This window comes from Dendropsophus ebraccatus, chromosome 9, assembly GCF_027789765.1.
Source record: "Dendropsophus ebraccatus isolate aDenEbr1 chromosome 9, aDenEbr1.pat, whole genome shotgun sequence".
Lineage (NCBI taxonomy): Eukaryota > Metazoa > Chordata > Amphibia > Anura > Hylidae > Dendropsophus > Dendropsophus ebraccatus.
The window spans coordinates 65299691-65321503 of record NC_091462.1 but is presented as its reverse complement, the minus strand read 5'-3'; the positions used below and the strand labels follow the sequence as shown (position 1 = coordinate 65321503).

General features: G+C 45.2%; 1 protein-coding gene across 1 annotated transcript in view; it reads left to right on the top strand.

Moving 5' to 3' along the window:
- The first annotated feature begins 3139 nt into the window (after positions 1–3139).
- PGAP1 (post-GPI attachment to proteins inositol deacylase 1) overlaps positions 3140–21813 on the top strand; it is a 321065-nt gene continuing 302391 nt past the window's right edge. The window contains exons 1-2 of the mRNA XM_069983559.1: positions 3140–3440; positions 13801–13954. Coding sequence (XP_069839660.1) covers positions 3309–3440; positions 13801–13954 — 286 coding nt within the window. The 5' untranslated portion in view covers positions 3140–3308. The remainder of the gene's footprint in view (positions 3441–13800; positions 13955–21813) is intronic.

The window sequence follows — 21813 nt, the reverse complement described above, 5'->3', positions numbered from 1 at the left end:
AAGGTATTGTTCATTGGAAAGTCTTGATACTTTGAGGAGTCAATACAATGTATTTCATCCTCAAGAGGGGGAAATGTTAAATATGATGTGTTTTACAATGAACAATATCTTGGTATAATATAATGTAAGTCATATATATACTGCTGACCTCACCATAATAGCACAACACTATTCACTGTATAAAGTGATTGTAATACTGACAGTATAACATCATATTCTATACTAAGGAGACGTGTATAAGTTAGAAATAGATACATAAGTGTACACAGCACTATTCACGGTTACATGACTATGTAGGGTGGTAATGCTGTACACAGCACGATAACTATACATCCATGAGTGGAAACAGGTTATGCTGATGTATAGAGAAAGAGTTCTATATTTGTTATGGTCATATATGTGCAGACACAAACACTCAATTATAATAAACACGCCCACACACATGACATTGACAGTGAGTCATGAACCTATATAAGATGGTAGTTACCAAGATGGAGGTTGGTTGGATCAGGGCTGTACAGAAGGTATGAGCCCTATGTCACAAGAAGGATCCAGAGCCTTCAAGGAGAAGGTTGTGATGTAAGCGTGAGGAATCCATGATGGAAGCGTGAAGGAAGGAATGTCTCCCAGGATGCTTGAGTGAAGCAACAGCTGCCTGAAGCTCGTGACGATTTGTAAGACAAACCCTTCACTTCAAAGGACTCATATGAACTAAGGACACTAATGGCTGTAAGACGTTTCTCTGATATTCTTTTCTATTCAATTCTGTAATTTCACTACTTTTAAAGAAGAAGCAATAAATCTCCATTTTATAAAGAAACCTCTCTGATGTCATCCTACTGCGGCGAGCCATAAACTACAGGTGCTAACGCCATTTTCTACAGGCGACAGGAGGAGGGGGAGAAGCTGGGGAACAGGGGGAGGGGTAGAAGCTGGGGAACAGGGAGAGCAGTTGGGGCGACAGGGGGAGGGGGAGAAGCTGGGGAGTAGTTGGGGTGACAGGGGGAGCAGGAGAAGCTGAAGGAGAGGGGGAGCAGCTGGGGTGACAGGGGGAGCAGCTGGGGCGACAGGGGAAGAAGCTGGGAGGGCAGCTGGAGTTGCAGGGGGAGAAGATGGGAGGACAGCTGGGGTTGCAGGGGGAGAAGATGGGAGGACAGCTGGGGTTGCAGGGGGAGAAGATGGGAGGACAGCTGGGGTTGCAGGGGGAGAAGATGGGAGGACAGCTGGGGTTGCAGGGGGAGAAGATGGGAGGACAGCTGGGGTTGCAGGGGGAGAAGATGGGAGGGCAGCTGGGGTTGCAGGGGGAGAAGAAGGAGGGCAGCTGGGGTTGCAGGGGAAGAAGATGGGGGCAGCTGGGGTTGCAGGGGGAGAAGATGGTAGTGCAGCTGGGGTTGCAGGGGGAGAAGATGGGGGGTCAGCTGGGGTTGCAGGGGAAGAAGATGGGGGGCAGCTGGGGTTGCAGAGGGAGAAGATGGGAGGGCAGTTGGGGTTGCAGGGGGAGAAGATGGGTGGCAGCTGGAGTTGCAGGAGGAGAAGATTGGAGGGCAGCTGGGGTTGCAGGGGGAGAAGATGGGGGGCAAGGGGAAGAAGATGGGGGGCAGCTGGGGTGGCAAGGATGAGAGGATGGGGGGGCAGATGAGGTGACAGGCAGGGGGGGAAGAGGGAGCGGTAGGGGGGCTGAGGGATTAGCCGGGTGGCAGGGGGATCAGCCGGGTGGCAGGGGGATCAGCCGGGTGGCAGGGACAGAGGCAGGCTGGGAAGGTCTCCCCCATGCAGGGCCAGCGTGAGCTTCTGGCACAGACCACCTGTCACACAGGCCGGAGGCTCACAGTGCAGCCCCGCGATGCCTGAACTTTTTCCCTGCTCAGCAGCGTACGTGTGACGTCATCACGCCGCTGCCAAACAGGAGAGAAGTTCGGGCACCGGGGGGCTGCACTGTGAGCTTCCAGCCTGTGTAACAGGCTGTCCGTGCTGGAAGATCACGCTGGCCCTGCGTGGGGGAGACCTTCCCAGCCTGCCTCTGTCCCTGCTGCCCCCCCGGCCGACCCTTCACAACCACCACCACCCCATGCACCGCCCGGGCAGACATCAGTGGCGGGGCAGCGGAGGGGGTTAACAAAAATTTTTTTTTATTAAATTTTTAAAAAAAGTGTCCTGTGCGTACCACCCCCCGCAGGGCGCCACCCTAGGCACCGGACCACTGGTGCCTAGTGGCAAATATGGCCCTGGTAGAATGAAAGATGCCATTACAAAGTACAACTACTCCTGTAAAAAACAAGCCCTTACATGGCCCTATAGATAGAAAACAGAAAGTGCTAGAGCTCTTAAAAGGGGAGGAGGAAAAAATTAAAACACAAATATCAAAATTTGCGCAGTCCACTGGGTCATTTTGGACTTGGTCCTCAAAGGGTTAATTTTTTAAAAGCCATCACGTAAAATAAAAGTTATACAAGTTACATATCGTGGTCGTACCAACTTGAGGTTTTCTAGGTGAAAAAATACAAGTGCTACGGCCTTTTAAGCACAACGAGGAAAAAAACGAAAGCGCAAAAATGAAAATTGTCTTGGTCTTCATAGGGTTAAAGACAACTGTATGGCTATGGTCACACATAGAGTTTTCATCAGTCTTTTTTCAACCAAAATCTGGAGTGGACTGAAAACCCTGAAACTGTGCAAATGTTTTGATTATAATTTTACCCTGTAAATTCCAATCCTAATTTTGGATGAAAAAAGACGGACAGAAATACTAGGTGTGAACATGGCCTTTGAATGGACAAACTATTTCAGGCGCTGAGTACACTGCGGCCGTTTTTTTTTTTTTATCCCCAGGTAACCTGGACTGTATGAACTACAGCGCAGATCTCATACGAAGCAATGACGCGGAACAACTCCGTTCTCTACAAGAGAGCCTTTCCTCCACGCATAATAAATACGCTACCCACTTGTCATATTAGAAATACAAGACCCGATCGATCGCTATAGCAACTGCAGCCATTGCAACACAAGACAAACGAAGTAACGTACAATGTCACAAGTGCACGCTGACAGACAGCCAATCAATACGCGCTTTACATGAACCAATGGGAAGGAAAGAAGACTGTCCAATTGGCGACTTTGTTACAGGATTATGTCAGGAAGTAGCGCGGCAGCGTGGACATCGTGTCTTAGCTTGCGGGCAATATTTGACTGTCCAAGACAGCACTTCCTAATGGAGCGCTGTGCATTGATAGATGAAGCCTAATATCAAAATATGCATTTTGTGTATATAGATTTCTGTTTGTAGACGCGCTGTACGTTGTCATTGAGCAATGAGGTGGACAAGTGCTGTGTTTAATGGCTTCTGGTTGCTGCTAGTAGCGTTAGGTGTCATGGACGTGTTCTTCATGTATGAGAGTAACAGGTGCAGCATGACCTACATGTTCGAGTATCCAGAGTATCAGGTAAGTACTCACTGATTGGGTGGACAGAGTTACTGCCTTTTCACCAGTTTCGTATGTATACAGTGACTTTCGGTATGTGAAGCAATGACTTAAGGCTAGAGCCGAATAAAAGCGCTGAAAAGTGACGTCACCATTCTGTGTATATAGCGACTGAAGAGACAGAACTGCTGGCAGGTTGGAAATCCTGTGAAGTAGTGGGTTTTCTGTGTAGCACAAAAAAAGAAACCTCTTCATTTTTCTATTTTCTTAACCTTAAGTGTGTCCTGTCATGTATATGCAATGTATACATCATTTAAACAATTTAAAAATGTGTATGTTTGTTTTTGTTAAAGTGGTATCCGTATCTGGGCTTGTTATTCTTAACAAGCTGATCGCTGGGGGTCTGACCATCCGGCCCCCCCACCTATCCTATCCCTACACAATAGTGCACACGGACTTTGTACTCCATTCGTTATCTTTATGGGGCCTCCAATTGTCTGTGTGTTCAGCACTTATAAGCATTTAGCTGTTCCATAGAGAATAGTCATGTTTGAGCAGATGTGCTGAATGCTCTATTCACTGTGGGGTGATAGCTTCCCTGTTCTTGGGATCAGTGGGGATCTGGACAGTTGGACGCCCAATCGATCAGCTGGTTTTCCCCTATCCACATGAGAATACCTCTTTAATCCATCAGAGATATTTTAAAGGGATAGTTCGGAGGTAAAGAATTATTGACAGAATAACACACATTACAAAGTTATACAACTTTGTAATGTATGTTATGTCTGTGAATGGCCCCCTTCCCCGTGTCCCACCACCCCCGCACGTGTACCCCGAAGTGTGGTGCGCTATACATACCTGTCACGTGCCGATTCGTCTCCGATCTTCAGTCTGCGATGTCGTCTTCGGGCGGCCCGGCCGAATCCCTCCGAGCGTCCTGAGTGCCGGCCGCCCTCTGCCGCGTCATCGGCTGCTCAGCCGTGATTCGGCCGGGCCGCCCGAAGACGACATCGCAGACTGAAGATCGGAGACGAGTCGGCACGTGACAGGTATGTATAGCGCACCACACTTCCGGGTACACGGGTGGGGGTGGTGGGACACGGGGAAGGGGGCCATTCACAGACATAACATACATTACAAAGTTGTATAACTTTGTAATGTGTGTTATTCTGTCAATAATTCTTTACCGCCGCACTACCTCTTTAAAGGGGTTATCCAGCGCTAAAAAAACATGGTCACTTTTTTCCCTCACTTGTCTTCAGATCGGGTGGGGTTTGGAACTCGGTTCCATTGAAGTAAATGGAGCTTAATTGCAAACCACACCTGAACTGGAGACAAGAGGGAAAAGTGGCCATGTTTTTGTAGAGCTGGATAACTCATTTAAAGGGGAACTCCGGGTAGAGGATAAAAAAAAAACGAAACTTCTGCAGAAGCATATAACAATACTTACCTATCTATCCCAGCTTTGAAACTACCAAAAATCCATTTGTTTTGGGGGGTTTTGTTCTGTTTTGTGTTTCTGTATTTCCTGGTTGAGCAGATGTGCTCCAGAATGCAATGCTTTCTCTCAGCTTTTCCATCACAGTCCTCCACTCTGCCTATTCCCCGCCCAAAGCTGTTGCAGAACATCTAGGCTGTGTCACACATTGCAGTTTCATTGTGTTACTGAATTACTTGCAGTACTTTATCATTGCATTGTGGTCCCACTTGCACAGCGCTGTATTCTCTACCAGTAATGCTGATATTGGAATAAAGCAAAGAACTTTATAAATTAAATTTTTTTTTCTTTTCATCTCCACTCACATATTATGATCAAGCATCTTTTATCTTTGAAGTTGATTCCCACAATAAGGAAATTATCCGATATTATCTTACATGGGATATACTGTTTGTGCCTTGTTTTTTGTGCAGGTGGGACTGGCAGTGCAGGCTCTGATCCTCTCTGCCGTTTAGCATTATCTATTTGTGTTACTGCATCATTTTTGTGCAGATACTGCAGTACTGCAATGACACTCCAACATGTGTGAACACAGCCCTAATTTCTCTGTAGACTTTTGCTCAATCAGCGAAAGCTGAAACGAGCAGACTGAGACTAGCACACACACACACACAATGTGAAACAGAGGCATGGGATATTTGTCTCCTAAGGGGGGACAGCAGAAAGAGCAGGAGACAATGTGGATTGACTACTCGGCTACTACTCTCCCATCACCATGAGAGTAGTAGTTGAGTCTAGTGCAGAGCGGTGGGCGTGCAGGCAGCCGTTCGGCGGGTTACTGTTATGTACTGATTGATTACATTTATGGAATACTTAGGAGAGCAAGGACACTTGCTCCCCAAAGTATTTCATAAATGTATTCATTCAAAAACTCTGTATATTGTATTACATTTACATACACATCCATTGTAATTACAATGGAGTGTCCAGCAGGGGCGCACTATATATAGAAGTCAATGGTACTCATTGACTTCTATATATAGTGCGCCCCTGCTGGACACTCCATTGTAATTACACCCCCGTTCGTGACGTCATCTCTTTTTAGAGAATCTGAAGTCTCCCTGATCTACTAAATTAAGGGAAATAGCCCTATATGTGCATTTCCCATAATTAATGTACATTAGAAATTTGTTTAACTTTCCGTAAGTAATAACATATTAAAAAATAGTTTTGGCCGGAGTTGTCCCTTTTAAGGGCAAGGTTGCCACTGCTACTAAGTGAGATGAGACAAACTCTGTTCGTTGTGTAGTGTGTGTACTGATCTCACACTACCAACATGCACAGGGACACCCCACAATAATAAACAGGTGAGCACAGCCTGGCCCAAAAAAATCTGGCATCTTAGTGGGCAGGTGGGAATTTTCCCCCATGAAAACACCACTTATTGAAATCAGTAAAAAAATTAAATCCTATTTGCCCACTCTAATGCCAGTGTAAGCACCCTTAACTACTTTGGTCTAGGCTGGACTCCTTTGAGTTTGGTGCAAGGCATTCCTCAATGTGTGATGGCAGCGTGACATTAGTGGCCCAAAGTCAGTCACAATTTTGTGTTTTAACCAGGGCTGTGGAGTCGGTAAGCCGCAGCTCCGACCCCTGACTCCCGAATTTTATCAGACCGACTCCGACTCCTTCATAAATGGCCAGTCATATACCAAGGGAGTTATTTATCACACTGGCTCAGCATCTTCTCCCTAATGTCCTACATGATCCTGGGGCAATTCCTGAGGGAATAAGGAAAGATATAAAGCAGCTTTTCCTGTGTATGCAGTGGATGCAGCCAGTCTCCAGCCTCTGTGTCCTGAACAACTCACAACTAGACTAGAAGGAGCGAGGTGGTCTTTTAGTTTCTAACTAAATATTCAGCATACACACAGAAACACTGCCAATAGAGATGAGCGAACCGGGTTAGAGTCCATCCGAACCCGAATGATCAGCATTTGATTAGGGGGGGGGGGGCTGCTGAACTTGGATAAAGCTCTAAGGTTGTCTGGAAAACATGGATACAGCCAATGATTATATCCATGTTTTCCACATAGCCTTAGGGCTTTATCCAACTTCAGCTGCCACCGCTAATCAAATGCCGAACGATCGGGTTCGGATGGACTCGAGCATGCTCGAGGTTCGCTCATCTCTTAACTGCCAACAATGCCAGATAGCTGTAATATAGAAGTCAACCATAGTGACAGAGGGGTCACTGTGGGTGTGGGGGCTCGCCATAGCACACACACACACACAGCCACAGCCTGCTGCAGCCATAGGCGCACACACACAGCCACAGCCTGCTGCAGCCATAGGCGCCCACACACACACAGCCTGCTGCAGCCATAGCGCACGCACACACACACACACACACACACACACACACACACAGCCTGCTGCAGCCATAGCAAACTTAAACACACACACACAGCCTGCTGCAGCCATAGCACACACACATACACACACAGCCTGCTGCAGCCATAGCATACACACACACACACACACACACACACACACACACACACACACACACACACAGCCTGCTGTATCCATAGCGTACACACACACAGCCTGCTGCAGCCATAGCATACACACACACACACACACACAGCTTGCTGTATCCATAGCGTACACACACACAGCCTGCTGCAGCCATAGCATACACACACACACACACACACCTGCAGCCATAGAACACTGAAGAAAAACACCACAATTCATAAATTCATATCAAAACTCAATTCTAAATTGTTCTAAGATTTTTTTTTAAAGCTGGAGTCAGTACTCCGGTTTTAACTTTAAAGGGGTAGTGTGGCGTTTAAAAATTATTCACTAAATAACACACATTACAAAGTTATACAACTTTGTAATGTGTGTTATGTAAGTGAATGCCCCCCTTCCCCGTGTCCCCCCACCACCGGAAGTGTGGTGCAGTATACTCACCAGATTACTGTCGACCCTGGCCGCCATCTTGGGTCGAATGACACCATCTTCAGGAGGCCGGCCGGACCGCTCCAGCTGTCCCTCATGCTGGCCCCCCTCTGCCGCGTCATCAGCTGCTCAGCCTACTAAATCAACAGTAGATGTGATATAAAGCAAGTTTGCAATTTGCATTCATTATTTTTTTATCATGCTGTAAAACAAAGCTGAACTTACCAGAAATCCAGGTCTAGTCTCCTGAAGTCAGATTTTCTGCCTTGTGCTGGTTGAAAAAAAACAGACTAAACACAGGAATTCCGGCCAGTACAGAGAGTCACTGCTCAATGTGTCCATCAATCACACGACTGCCTTCTCTCTGTGACTGCTCAGATGACCTGGGAAACACTGGATTTCCTGTTTTCTGACTGAGAAAAAAAAAAGTCAGAAAACAGGAAGTGCCGTGTTTTCCATGATAATTAAAAAATAAAAAAGAATGTATATTGCAAACTTTCTTCATATAACATCTACTTTTAATTTAGATTTTGAAAGTTATATCAACAGTGACACTTTTAAACTTTATCCTCAGCGCTGTTCCTGTGCAGTTTGTAGTGTAATTCTGGGGATGGTGCGACCACCACCAGACGGGTGATCTTCCCCTTCTAGTGATTATCAGTGGAGCGAGCGTGCTGGCCGGTAGCCCCCACCTCCAGTGTTCCAAACAGCTTTACCGCATGCAGGGGCGGTCTTGGCATTTCTGGGGCTCCATGCGAAGGTATGTCTCGGGGCCCCCCCGCGACACGCACTCCACAACAATAGAAACATAGAAACATAGAAACATAGAAGATTGTCGGCAGAAAAAGACCACTGGGTCCATCTAGTCCGCCCTTTTAGTATTTTCTTCCTTATTATCTTAGGATAGATATATGTCTATCCCAGGCGTGTTTAAATTCTGTTATTGTAGATTTACCAACCACCTCTGCTGGAAGTTTGTTCCAGGTATCTACTACTACTTTTTCAGTAAAATAATATTTTCTTACATTGCTTCTGATCTTTCCCCCAACTAACCTCTCACTGTGTCCTCTTGTTCTTGAGCTCAGTTTTTTACTAAAAACACTCCCCTCTTGAACCTTATTTAGTCCCTTAACATACTTAAAGGTTTCAATCATGTCCCCCCTTTCCCGTCTTTCCTCCAGACTATACAGATTCAAATCCTTAAGTCTTTCCTGATATGGTTTATGCCTCACACCCTCCACCATTTTTGTAGCTCGTCTTTGGACCCGTTCTATTTTATCAATGTCCTTTTTTAGGTGAGGTCTCCAGAACTGGACACAGTATTCCAGATGTGGCCTCACCAGAGCTCTATACAGCGGGATCAGAATCTCCCTCTTCCTACTGGTTATACCTCTAGCTATACACCCCAGCATACGATTTGCTTTCCCCACCGCCTGGTTGCACTGGTGACTCATTTTAAGGCTTTCAGAAATCATTACCCCTAAATCCTTCTCTTCTGAAGTCTTTTCCAACACAGTACTGCCGATGTGATACTCGGATAGAGGATTCCTCCTCCCCAAGTGCATTATTTTACATTTGGAAACGTTGAACTTCAATTTCCACTGTTTGGACCACGTATCTAGCAAAGCTAAATCATTTTCCATATTACTGACACCTCCAGGAATATCCACCCTATTTCACACTTTTGTGTCGTCAGCAAACAGACAAACTTTACCTATCAACCCTTCTCCTATGTCACTTACAAACATATTAAAAAGAATAGGACCCAGAACAGACCCTTGTGGCACACCACTTGTAACCAGTCTCTGCTCAGAATATACACCATTAACAACAACCCTCTGATATCTCTCCTTCAGCCAACCACAAATCCACTGAACTATCCAGGGATTTAGTCCAATTTTCTCCAACTTCTCTATCAGCTCTTTATGGGGAACTGTATCAAAAGCTTTGCTGAAGTCCAGATAGGCAATATCCACAGCACCACCTTCATCCAGCACTTTTGTGGCATAATCAAAGAAATCAATGAGATTAGTCTGACATGATCGGCCCTCAGTAAAGCCATGCTGGTTTGGATCCATCAAATTGTTGATTCTTAGGTGATCCATTATCTTCTTTTTTAGAAGAGTTTCCATCATTTTCACTACTACAGATGTCAGGCTCACTGGCCTGTAGTTACTGGGCTCTTCTCTATTCCCCTTCTTGTGGATTGGTATAACATTGGCTGTTCTCCAATCATCGGGGACATCTCCTGTTAGCAGGGATTGGTTATACAGATCTGTCAGGGGGGCAGCAATCACAGATCTGAGTTCTTTAAGAACCCTGGGATGGATCCCATCTGGACCCATCGCCTTATTCAGCTTTAAACGGGCAAGTTCCTCTGCAATTTCAGCCTCTGAAAATACTGGAGCCGAACCCATATAGCTGGAGGCAATGTTGTGTCCAACCATCCTGTGATTGTGAAGGCCGCCTTCTGAAAACACTGAGCAGAAGTAACTATTCAAATAGTCAGCGACCGCCTTATCTCCATCAATAGATGTATTCTCGCCATTCTCACAATAGACCACTGTGTGCTGCCCCCAGTAGTATATACCCCTTGTGCGCAGCCGCCAGTAGTATATACCCCGTGTGTGCTTCCCCTCAGTAGTATATACCCCTTGTGTGCTTCCCCTAGTAGTGTATAGACGCCTGTGTGTTCCCCTAGTTTTATATAGCCCCCCGTGTGCTCCCCCAAAAGTATATAGACCCCCTGTGTGCTGTGCCAGTTGTATATAAACCCCCTGTGTGCTGCCCCTAGTCGTATATACCCCGTGTGCTGCCCCCAGTTACATATACCCCTGTGTGCTCCCCTACTAGTATATAGACCCCCTGTGTGGTTTCCCAATTGTATATAGCTCCCCTGTGTGCTCCCTCAGTGGTATATAGCCCCCCTGTGTTCTCCCCCACTTGGATATAGACCTCCTGTGTGCTCCCCCACTTGGATATAGACCCCTTGTGTGCTCCACCAGTATTATATAGATCACTGTGTGCTCTCCCAGTAGTATATAGACCACTGTGTGCTCCTACAGCAGTATATAGACCCTTTGTGTGCTGCCCCCATTTTTATATAAACCCCCTTTGTGCTCCCCGAGTTATATATATAGACCCCCTGTTTGCTCCCCTTTATATATATACACCCTCTGTGTGTTCCCCCAGTAGTATATAGACCCCCTGTGTGCCCCACCAGTAGTATATAGACATCTGTGTTCTCCTCCAGTAGTATATAGACCCCCTGTGTGCTGCCCCAGTAGTATATAGACAACTGTGTGCCCCCCCAGTTATATATAGACAATCCTGCTTCAGCAGTATATAGACCCCCTGTGTGCCCCACCAGTAGTATATAGTCTCCTGTGTGTTCCCCCAGTAGTATATAGACCCCCTGTGTGTTCCCCCAGTAGTATATAGACCCCCTGTGTGCCCCACCAGTAGTATATAGACCCCTGTGTGCCCCCCCCAGTAGTATACAGCCCCCCTGTGTGCTCCCCCACTTGGCTATAGACCCCCTGTGTGCTGACCCATGTAGTATATAGACCCCTCTGTGAAGCCCCAGTAGTCTATAGCCCCCCTGTCTTCCCCGTTATATAGCCCCACTGTGTGCTCCCCCCATTTATATAGACCCCTGCTGTGCGCTCCCCCAGTTACACAGGCCCCTGTGTGCTCCCCCTCCCATATAGTATATAACACAATAAAACAAACACTTATACTCACCTGGGTCTGGGCGTCTCCTCTTCTCTTCACTCTTGTGGCCGCAAGTGTTTTCCCTGCGATCACAAGAGGCTGCACTCCCCTTTTTCTGGCGCTGATGCTCCAGTGATGTCACTGGAGCACCGACACCACAAGGAAAGAGCTGCCACTTGTGACCGCAGGGAAACACTTCCTGCGGCCACAAGAGTGCTGCTGCTGCATGTAACTGTGAGCGCTCATTACGAGTGCTCATAGTTACAGTTCAGATCACAGCAGCGAGCGGGGCAGCGGCCCTGTCTAGCGGTCTTGAGCACAAGAGAAGAGCGGGGCGTGGGGGCCCCCCTGGATGTTGGGGGCCCCAAGCGATTGCTTGGGGTGCTTGGTGCCAAAGACCGATACTGACCGCATGCAGGATTATACTTGAAACTGCACGGCATTGGTACCGAGGATGAAGGGAAGAGACTTCATCTTCAGTGCCCTGTGTGCAATAGGGAGATGTCAGCAGGATAGATGCAATACAAACAGAATGGAGACAGCACTTCAAGTGAAAGCAAGCATGTTTTTTCATTCACATCCTACTACGCAATGTTTCGGCTGACACTCAGCTTTTTTCAAGGTTAAAAAAAGGCTGAATGTATGTATTGCAGCACTCGATAACTATTTGTATTTTGCACACCCTTGCAAGGAGATATGCATTGCTACAATGGGAGGGCATATTGGGAGTAGGAGGCAAGTTTGCTAAATGAATTTATTAGCAAAATTATCTGATTTGGTGGGGAAACCGACCACTGAGCTCCCGTACAGCCTCAAGGATGGGGACACAAGTCTTTCAATGGAATGACGTATGAGGCTGTGAGTGTGTGCCCCTGCTCCTCTTTTCTTTCTTTACGGAAGCTGCCAGAGAGGGCAGAGTACAGAAATTGGCTGTGTCTTTGGCTCCCACAAAAAATAAATGGAGCTCCGACGCACTCCATTGCTCTAGTCTGATACTCAATACCTCAGTCGGACCATCCCATCATCACATAGTTATACCTGTCCTGTGGATGGGGGATAACTTTGTAAATTGGGAAAGGCCCTTTAACCCTTTGAGGACCAGGCCCAAAATGACCCAGTGGACCGTGCAAATTTTGATCTTAGTGTTTTTGTTTTTCCCTCCCCCCTTTCTAAGAGCTCTAGCACTCTGTTTTCTATCTACAAGCCATGTAAGTGCTTGTTTTTTACAGGAATAGTTGTACTTTGTAATGGCGTCTTTCATTTTACCATAACATGTATGATGGAATTCCAAAGTTATTATTTATGAAGATATAAATAGGTGAAATCGTAAAAAAGAATGCAATATGGTAACGTTTGGGGGGTTCTTGTGTCTACGTAATACACTATATGGTAACAGCGACATGATACTATTATTCTATAGGTCAGCCCGAACACAACCATATGCAGGTTACACAGATTCTCTAATGTTATATATATATTTTTTTTTATGAAATCCTTTTTTTGCCAATTAAATATTAATAAAATGGGCCTATTGTGACGCTTATAACGGTTTTATTTTTTCACTTACGGGGCTGTATGGGGTGTCATTTTTTCCGCCATGATCTCTAGTTTTTTATTAATACCATATTTGTGAAGATCGGACGTTTTGATCACTTTTTATTGATTTTTTTAATATATAATGTAACATAAAATCGGTAATCTGCGCACTTTTTCCCCTCATTTCGTGTACGCCGTTCACCGATCACAATGACGCTTGTTATATTTTGATCGGACAATTACGCACGCTACGGTATATTATATGTTTATCTATTTATTTATTTTTATATGTTTTATTTATATAATAGGATAGGGGGGTTATTTCAACTTTTATTGGGGGAAGGGTTTTGGGGTAGTGTAATAGTGTTTTGAACTTTTTTTTTCACATTTGAAGTCCCTTTGGGGGACTTTTACATTCACTAGTTTGATTTCTGCACTGATGATTGCTATGCCATAGGCATAGCATTGATCAGTGTTATCGGCGATCTGCTCATTGACGTAACCCTACGTCCAGGGTCGTCTAGGGGTTAACATCAAAAAATGTAAGTAACACATTCATCCTTTGATCATTTTCACTTATTAAAACCATGTATGTTATAAGTGTCCATATTTTGGCATATTATTTGTTTGTTATATTAAAATTGCCATATTATGTTTTGGTGTATGTGATAAATGGAAACAAAAGTAAAGAAAAGTTTTTTTTCCTTGTTTTCCCTTTTTTAGAAAATACAACTTCCAAGAAAGGTATCCATGCTTTATCCAGCATATGAATTGCATCTGTATGGGGAGGGTATTTACATGGAGGAAAACAGAAACCTTTCCTTAACTGGAATTCCAGTTTTATTTCTTCCTGGAAATGCTGGCAGTTACAAGCAGGGTATGTAAGATATGACATTATTACAAGTTAACAGATATACCAAGGTGAATCTTGACTCTCATATTTCAATCTGCATTCTCTTAGTTTCAAATCTATTTATTCCATTATGTATTGGCGCAGCATTATATGGGCAGCTAGAACCTGTACTATCCCTGGCTGCTGAGAGGATGTTGTAATAGTGTTTGTGTGTGTGTGTGTGTGTGTGTGTGTGTGTATATATATATATATATATATATATATATATATATATATATATATATATATATATTTAAATAAGTACTGTAGTAAGTGTACACTAATGGAAGCTGAACTGTCATCCAATCCATAATAACTTTGACAGTTTTTTAATGTTAATGGAAGTTTCTTTGTCTAGGCTTTTTGCCTTTGCAACAGTGCAAAGGTTGAAAGCTGCACAACGCCTGGTGCGATTACAGACAGTTAATTTCTGTTTTACTGTTGCTGCGGGAGTTGCACTACAAAGGGGAAAACTACACACATATACAGTATATGTTGCAGTGAAATGATAGAATCAGGGATTTGATCAAACCCTGGGAAATGATGAATTGGCCAAGCCCTGCCATCACTTCCCTGACCCCTTTCAGGGAGATAATGGAATGGAATTCTTTAATTTCCCCTGCAACATGCCTCCTGCTCCCTGCTCTGCTCCCTGTCTGCCTCCAGCGACATATGACTGCCGCTCATTAACCCCCTGCAACATGCCTCGTGCTCCATGCTCTGCTTCTCTGTCCGCCCCTGTCAGCCATTTGCCTACCTCCATCTTGGGCCTCCTGCTGCTCGCTGCTGTGCCTGGCCTTCAGTGAGTAACACGGGTAACTAGGTTACTAAAATGCTGTCCAGACGGGACTGGAGGCGAATGGGGAGCAGGATGCATGTTGCAGGGGAAATAATAGAATACAATTCAATCAATTCCCTGAAAAGGGTCAGGGATTTTATCAAATCCCTGACTTTCTTCAGGGAGATGACGAAAGGGCTTGGCCATTTTATAATTTCCTGGGATTTGATCATTTGATCAATATAAATACATTATTATATTCTGCAAACAGCCTCCCCTTCACAGTTGTGAGTAGAAGTCCCTGATCCCCAGTCTGCTATTTAGGGTGCCTTCACACCAACCGACTCGCAGCGTTAATAACGCTGCAAGTCGGCTAGGTCCTGGCAGATCACTGTCAGTACATACACGCAGCGGTCTGAACGACCGCTGCGTGTATGTAAATCTGCCGGCTGCTTAACCCCTTCTGATGCCGGCCGGCCGCCTCCCGCTCAGCTCTGTATACATTACCTCCTCGCTCCACGGGGTCCCGGCGTCCTGCTCTCTCGCCCGGCCAATCAGTGGCTGCGGCAGAGCAAAACACTGATTGGCCGGGCGCGAGAGCAGGACGCCGGGACCCCGTGGAGCAAGGAGGTAATGTATACAGAGCGGAGCGGGAGGCGGCCGGCATCAGAAGGGGTTAAGCAGCCGGCAGATTTACATACACGCAGCGGTCGTTCAGACCGCTGCGTGTATGTACTGACAGTGATCTGCCAGGACCTAGCCGACTTGCAGCGTTATTAACGCTGCGAGTCGGTAGGTGTGAAGGCAACCTTAAAGGAGTTCTGGGACCTCTAACATGCTAGGGGAGCTCACACTTTGGTCTCCAACATGCTGGAGTTGGGGTTTCATATTTACTACCATTATTTTAGGGTCTGTATTATGTAGGTATAAACAACCCTGTGGATAGGGAAAAAAGTTAAAGGGGTTGTCAAGGAATTTTATCATTAAACTGGCATTGCATCGACTTCTGTGGGTGTTGTATGTAGAATATGCACTTCTATTTTTTATTTAGAGTGCTTATTGTGTTCTCAGGCTCAGTCACATGACTATTCTGCCTGTGTTTTCAGGTGGGTGGGGTTATGCATCCACATTTCTTTAGCCCCACCCCTGTAGGATGAGCTAACCTATGAGCCCGTTAGTTATTGCAGCAGAGAACAGGGACCAAGATAAGTAACAACATTCTCTGTACAGCACTGCAGAATAGGTTGGAGCTATATAAATAAAGGAACTATGGGGGGGTGACTTATCATAAGTTGTGCAGAGGAACAGGGAAACAGTTGCCCATAGCAACCAATCAGAATCTAGGTTTTCTTTTTAGAGGCCTTTTTAAAAATGGAAAAAAAAGCAATCTGGTTGCTATGGGGAACTGCCCTCCTGTTCCTCTGCACAGGCTTTAATACAACTCCCCCTATATTATTGTTGTTGTACTGTAAAGATGTACAGTGTTAGTGTGCTGCTGCTGTCTGTAATATGGAGAGGAGAAATTATACTTCACTTCATGGCAGTCACCATTCTATCCATTGCTGAGGTAAACTTGCAACAGAATCCTGGGTCGGACTTCCGGTTCCGGCGCGTATGAGATGGCAGCAGTGTGAGTGAGCTCCTCCACCCTCAGCTCATAATATCGCTCCCCGCTCTGACTCCTGACATTACCGGCCCTGCCGGACCACATCTCTGACTTCTCTAAGTGCCGAGGAGTCGGAGGCACCACTTCTTTAAGCGGGGGAACCAGTTATACACCTCCCCATAAGCCCTCCTTCATTTACCTCACAGCTCTGTCACAGAGAAACCTAAGATGGCGCCGACACGAGGTGCTGCTGCTGAGGCACACACAGAGGAAACACATACCTCACAAACCCCAGTGCCGGACCTCTGTGACACCATAATACCAGGACTAAATATGTCTTGCAAGGCACTGGCAATTCAAGTGTCCAAAATGATATTAAATGACATAAAATCCTCTCTTGAGGCCACTATAGTTTCCTCCCTAGCAACCATACAGGTAGATATAGCAACGCATTCCGCACAGATTACTGAACTTCAGGAGAGAGTCAGCCTGTTAGAAGATGAAATACATTCTACAAAAATAAAACTACAACAGAATATGAATGTCACAGCTTCATTACAAATTAAGACTGATGATCTAGAGAACCGCTCTAGGCAACAATTTACGTATTATAGGTTTACCTGAATCCATTCCAGCCATGCAATTACATGCTATATGTTCTCTAGAAATTCCCCAAGCCTTGGGTATCCCAGGTCACATTACTGTGGAAAGAGCTCACCGTGTGGGACCCCCACCAGCGAAACAAAAGCAAGATGCAAATAAAAAAGAACAGAAACCCAGACAAGTGATTGTCAAGTATCTGAATTATAATGATAAAAACAACATTTTACAAAGCTTTAAAAAAATCTACAGTTGATGTTGCAATTCGTGGCCACAAAATCCTTGTTTAATGACTACTCCGCAGCAGTGGTTAAAAAACATAAAGCTTTTGCACACATTTGCTCGACATTGGTGAAAAATCAAATACGATTTGCTCTTCTTTATCCTGCCATACTGAAAGTTTTTTAAAATCGGATGGTTCAGCCTCTCTTTACAGTTCTCCTGAGGAAGCCATTTCTTCCCTTAAAGATGTAAAGGGTCTCACTCCACCTATTCAAGACAAGCACAAGAGACGACGTTTGGATAGTCCTACTGACACGGTAGAAAAAATGGAATGATTATGAAATCCATCTCTATTCTGTTGGACGCTATGCTGCTCATTAAAGGACAACTCCGGCGGGACCCCCCCCCCCCCCAAAAAAAAAAAACACAGACACACACAGACACCATACTCACCATCCCTCCGGTGACGATCGTCCGCCTCACCGTCACCTGCGTCCGCCGTCCAGTGATGTCTCTTGCTTCGGGGTCCATGAGAGAGCATCACATGGCTTCCAGCAAGCTCAGCCAATCAGGGCTGAGCAAGCTGGAAGCCATGTGATGCGCTCCAGCCAATGAAAAGGCTGCTGGTGCGCATGTGCACCAGCAGCCTTTTCTCTCCCATTCACTCTCAATGAAGACGCCGAAGAGGAAGAAGACCCGGACCGCCCCCCAGCTCTGACGTCACCCGTCACCAGATGCCGCCCGGGAGAAGAGGACCGTGACGACCGTAATAGGTAATGTATACATTCTTTAACTTCCGGGGTGGGGGGTCGGGAGTCGGAAAGTGGGGGAAGGGGGCCAGACCGGGTATTTAACCACATATATAACTTTGTAATGTGGTTAAATAAGCCAAAAAATTTTTTCGCCGGAGTTGTCCTTTAAAACTGAGTATTTTTTCTCTATTTAGTCCTATATATGTTGACTAAATACTATATTAGGGACACCTTGTTACTACATTATTATTTTCTTTAGTCTAGGTAGTAATGTATTTGGTGTGTGTGTGTGTGTGTATGTATGTGTGTATGTATATGTGTGTATGTATATATGTATGTGTGGTATGTATGTATAGACAGCAAGAAGTAGGGGTGCACAACAGGAGACCAAATTGTTGGTGCTCAGTACGGACGGGCTTCAACCCAACGTAATCCAGAATAAATAATCCGTAGCACTCGTTTTCATATGCAAAAAGTGTTCAAATGTTTATTTACAGCGTGCAGAAAGGTAAAGCCAGGTATATTGCAATAATTATTTCAGAAATGACACCTCATTGGTGTGATAGCAACATAAGGTTTATGGCGACTTGTGGACGTTTCGACCTAATCCAGGTCTTTCTCAATGTCGCTGTGGAAAAAAGATGTGTATGAATGACTCATGTAGTGGAAGTATAAAAGCAGGAATAAGGCTAGAGAAAAAAGGGAGTAGGATTGTATAGAAAGTAAAAAGGTAAAAAAATCTAGGTAAAAATTCTAGAACTGGTAGATGGTTATGGTGTGTGTGAAGCTTAAAGAGAACCAATCATCAATGAAAATAAAAATTTTTTTTTTCCCTAATTAGATGTATTTACTTATTTTATTAATATTTGTAAATATAATTTATTACTTTTTTGGCTTTGTTTTTAAAATATTTACTTTTTACTTTCCTATCTCGCGCCGGCTCTTTTCAAAAGAGCCGGCGCGAGACAGGAAGCTCCCGTCATGCAAAGCGGCAAGGCCGGGCGCCGCCATCTTGATGACGTCACTTGCGTTCCACCGCTGGAACGCAAAAGACTAAATCAAGATGGCGGCGCCGGTCTTGCTGTAGCGGACCAGAGGATCAGGTAAAGTATAAGATACAGACTGCAAAGGCAGTCTGTATCTTCATTCTGTCTGTTTATTAAGATACAGACTGCCCTTGCAGTCTGTATCTTATACTTTACCTGATCCTCTTGTTCGGTGCAGGAAGGCCGCGCGCCGCCATCTTGAATACGTCACTTTGCGTTCCAGCGGTGGAACGCAAGTAGCAAAATCAAGATGGCGGCGCCGGCCTTGCTGTAGCGGACCAGAGGATCAGGTAAAGTATAAGATACAGACTGCAAAGGCAGTCTGTATCTTCATTCTGTCTGTTTATTAAGATACAGACTGCCCTTGCAGTCTGTATCTTATACTTTACCTGATCCTCTTGTTCGGTGCAGGAAGGCCGCGCGCCGCCATCTTGAATACGTCACTTTGCGTTCCAGCGGTGGAACGCAAGTAGCAAAATCAAGATGGCGGCGCCGGCCTTGCTGTAGCGGACCAGAGGATCAGGTAAAGTATAAGATACAGACTGTAAAGGCAGTCTGTATCTTTCTGAAGTCTATTTATGAAGATACAGACTGCATTTGCAGTCTGTATCTTATACTTTACCTGCTCCTTTGTTCCGGTGCAGTAATGTCGGGCGCCGCCATCTTGATGACGTCACGCTGGAACGCACCGCTGGAACGCACGTGACGTCATCAAGATGGCGGCGGCCGGCATTACTGCACCGGAACAAAGGAGCAGGTAAAGTATAAGATACAGACTGCAAATGTAGTCTGTATCTTCATAAATAGACTTAACAGAGATACAGACTGCCTTTGCAGTCTGTATCTTATACTTTACCTGCTCCTTTGTTCCGGTGCATTAATGCCGGCCGCCGCCATCTTGATGACGTCACGTGCGTTCCAGCGGTGCGTTCCAGCATGACGTCATCAAGATGGCGGCGCCCAGCATTACTGCACAGAGGAAGAGGAATTAGGTAAAGAATAAGATACAGACTGCAAAGGCAGTCTGTATCTTCATAGATAGACTTAGGGAGAGAGAATCTTTGATAATAGGGATAGTAAATTTTAGGTGATTGGTTCTCTTTAAAGAAATGAGTTTCTATTACTGAATATGATGGTGGATGGTGTCAGAAGGATGTGTACTGCAATTACATATAGTCAGTACAGTACACAGAGGTATGTATGTGATTAGTTATATAGCTATATGGTTGTTGGCAATATGAAAAGATAAAGAGAGAAGATGGGGAGAGGGGGGGAAAGTCCTGACATAAAGTAAAACATCACGTGCAGCAGTACATAACAAGGAGATTATGGTATAGAGCATAAAGTGAAACAGTATACAAAATTATAGGGTAAGACCGTACACATAAATCCTTAGATTTGACAGCAGGATGTACAAGTCAAGCAATATTTGGCATGACATATATTCAAAGTAGGTGGGTGATGGCAACAGTAGGTATATTGAGAGTACAGTCGGGGGATGGGGGAGAAGAGAGGGAAGGATGAGATATGAAGTGGATAGGAAAAATGGAGTGGATAGGAAAAGGAGCAGTAAAGTAAGGTGCTGGAAAAGGAGAGACCTGTGTATCAGGTCACTGAATACCGGTGTATAGAAGAAAGATAAAGAGGGAACATGGAGCGTAGCTGTAGCGGTCGGTGGGTATAGCTGACTTGGGGTAGAGTGTGTTGAGGTGCGCTCCTGGCGCTATCCTTGTGGCGTATCATGCGCTGTGTGCCGTCCAGTGCGGTCAGCGTAGCTTAAGACCCCGACCCCTACAGCTACGCTCAATGTTCCCTCTTCATCTTCCTTCTATACACCGGTATTCAGTGACCTGATACACAGGTCTCTCCTTTTCCAGCACCTTACTTTACTGCTCCTTTTCCTATCCACTTCATATCTCATCCTTCCCTCTCTTCTCCCCCATCCCCCAACTGTACTCTCAATATACCTACTGTTGCCATCACCCACCTACTTTGAATATATGTTATGCCAAATATTGCTTGACTTGTACATCCTGCTGTCAAATCTCATGATTTATGTGTACGGTCTTACCCTATGATTTTGTATACTGTTTCACTTTATGCTCTATGCCATGATCTCCATGTTATGTACTGCTGCACGTGATGTTTTACTTTGTCAGGACTTTGTCCTACCTTTCCCCCCCTCTCCCCATCTTCTCTCTTTATCTTTTCATATTGCCAACAACCATATAGCTATATAACTAATCACATGCATACCTCTGTGTACTGTACTGACTATATGTAATCGCAGTACACATCCTTCTGACACCATCCACCATCATATTCAGTAATAGAAACTCATTTCTTTAAGCTTCACACTAGTGATGTCACGATACCAGAATTTTGAGTTCGATACCAATACCAACTTTTTTTTTCAATGCTCGATACCAATTCGATACTGAATAAATTACATTAAAAAAACCCACAAGAATAGAAATTGAAGTCATGTAACACTAGCTAGCTGGGGATGATGGGGGCTGTAGTCATGTAACACAGACACAACAGCTATCAGGGGGGATGATGGGGGCTGTAGTCATGTAACACACACACTTCAGCTACTTGGGGGATGGTGGGGGCTGTAGTCATGTAACACACACACTTCAGCTACCAGGAGGATGGTGGGGGCTGTAGTCATGTAGCACACACACTTCAGCTACCAGGAGGATGGTGGGGGTTGTAGTCATGTAACACACACACTTCAGCTACCAGGGGGATGGTGGGGGTTTTAGTCATGTAACACACACACTTAAGCTACCAGGAGGGATGGTGGGGGCTGTAGTCATGTAGCACACACAGTTCAG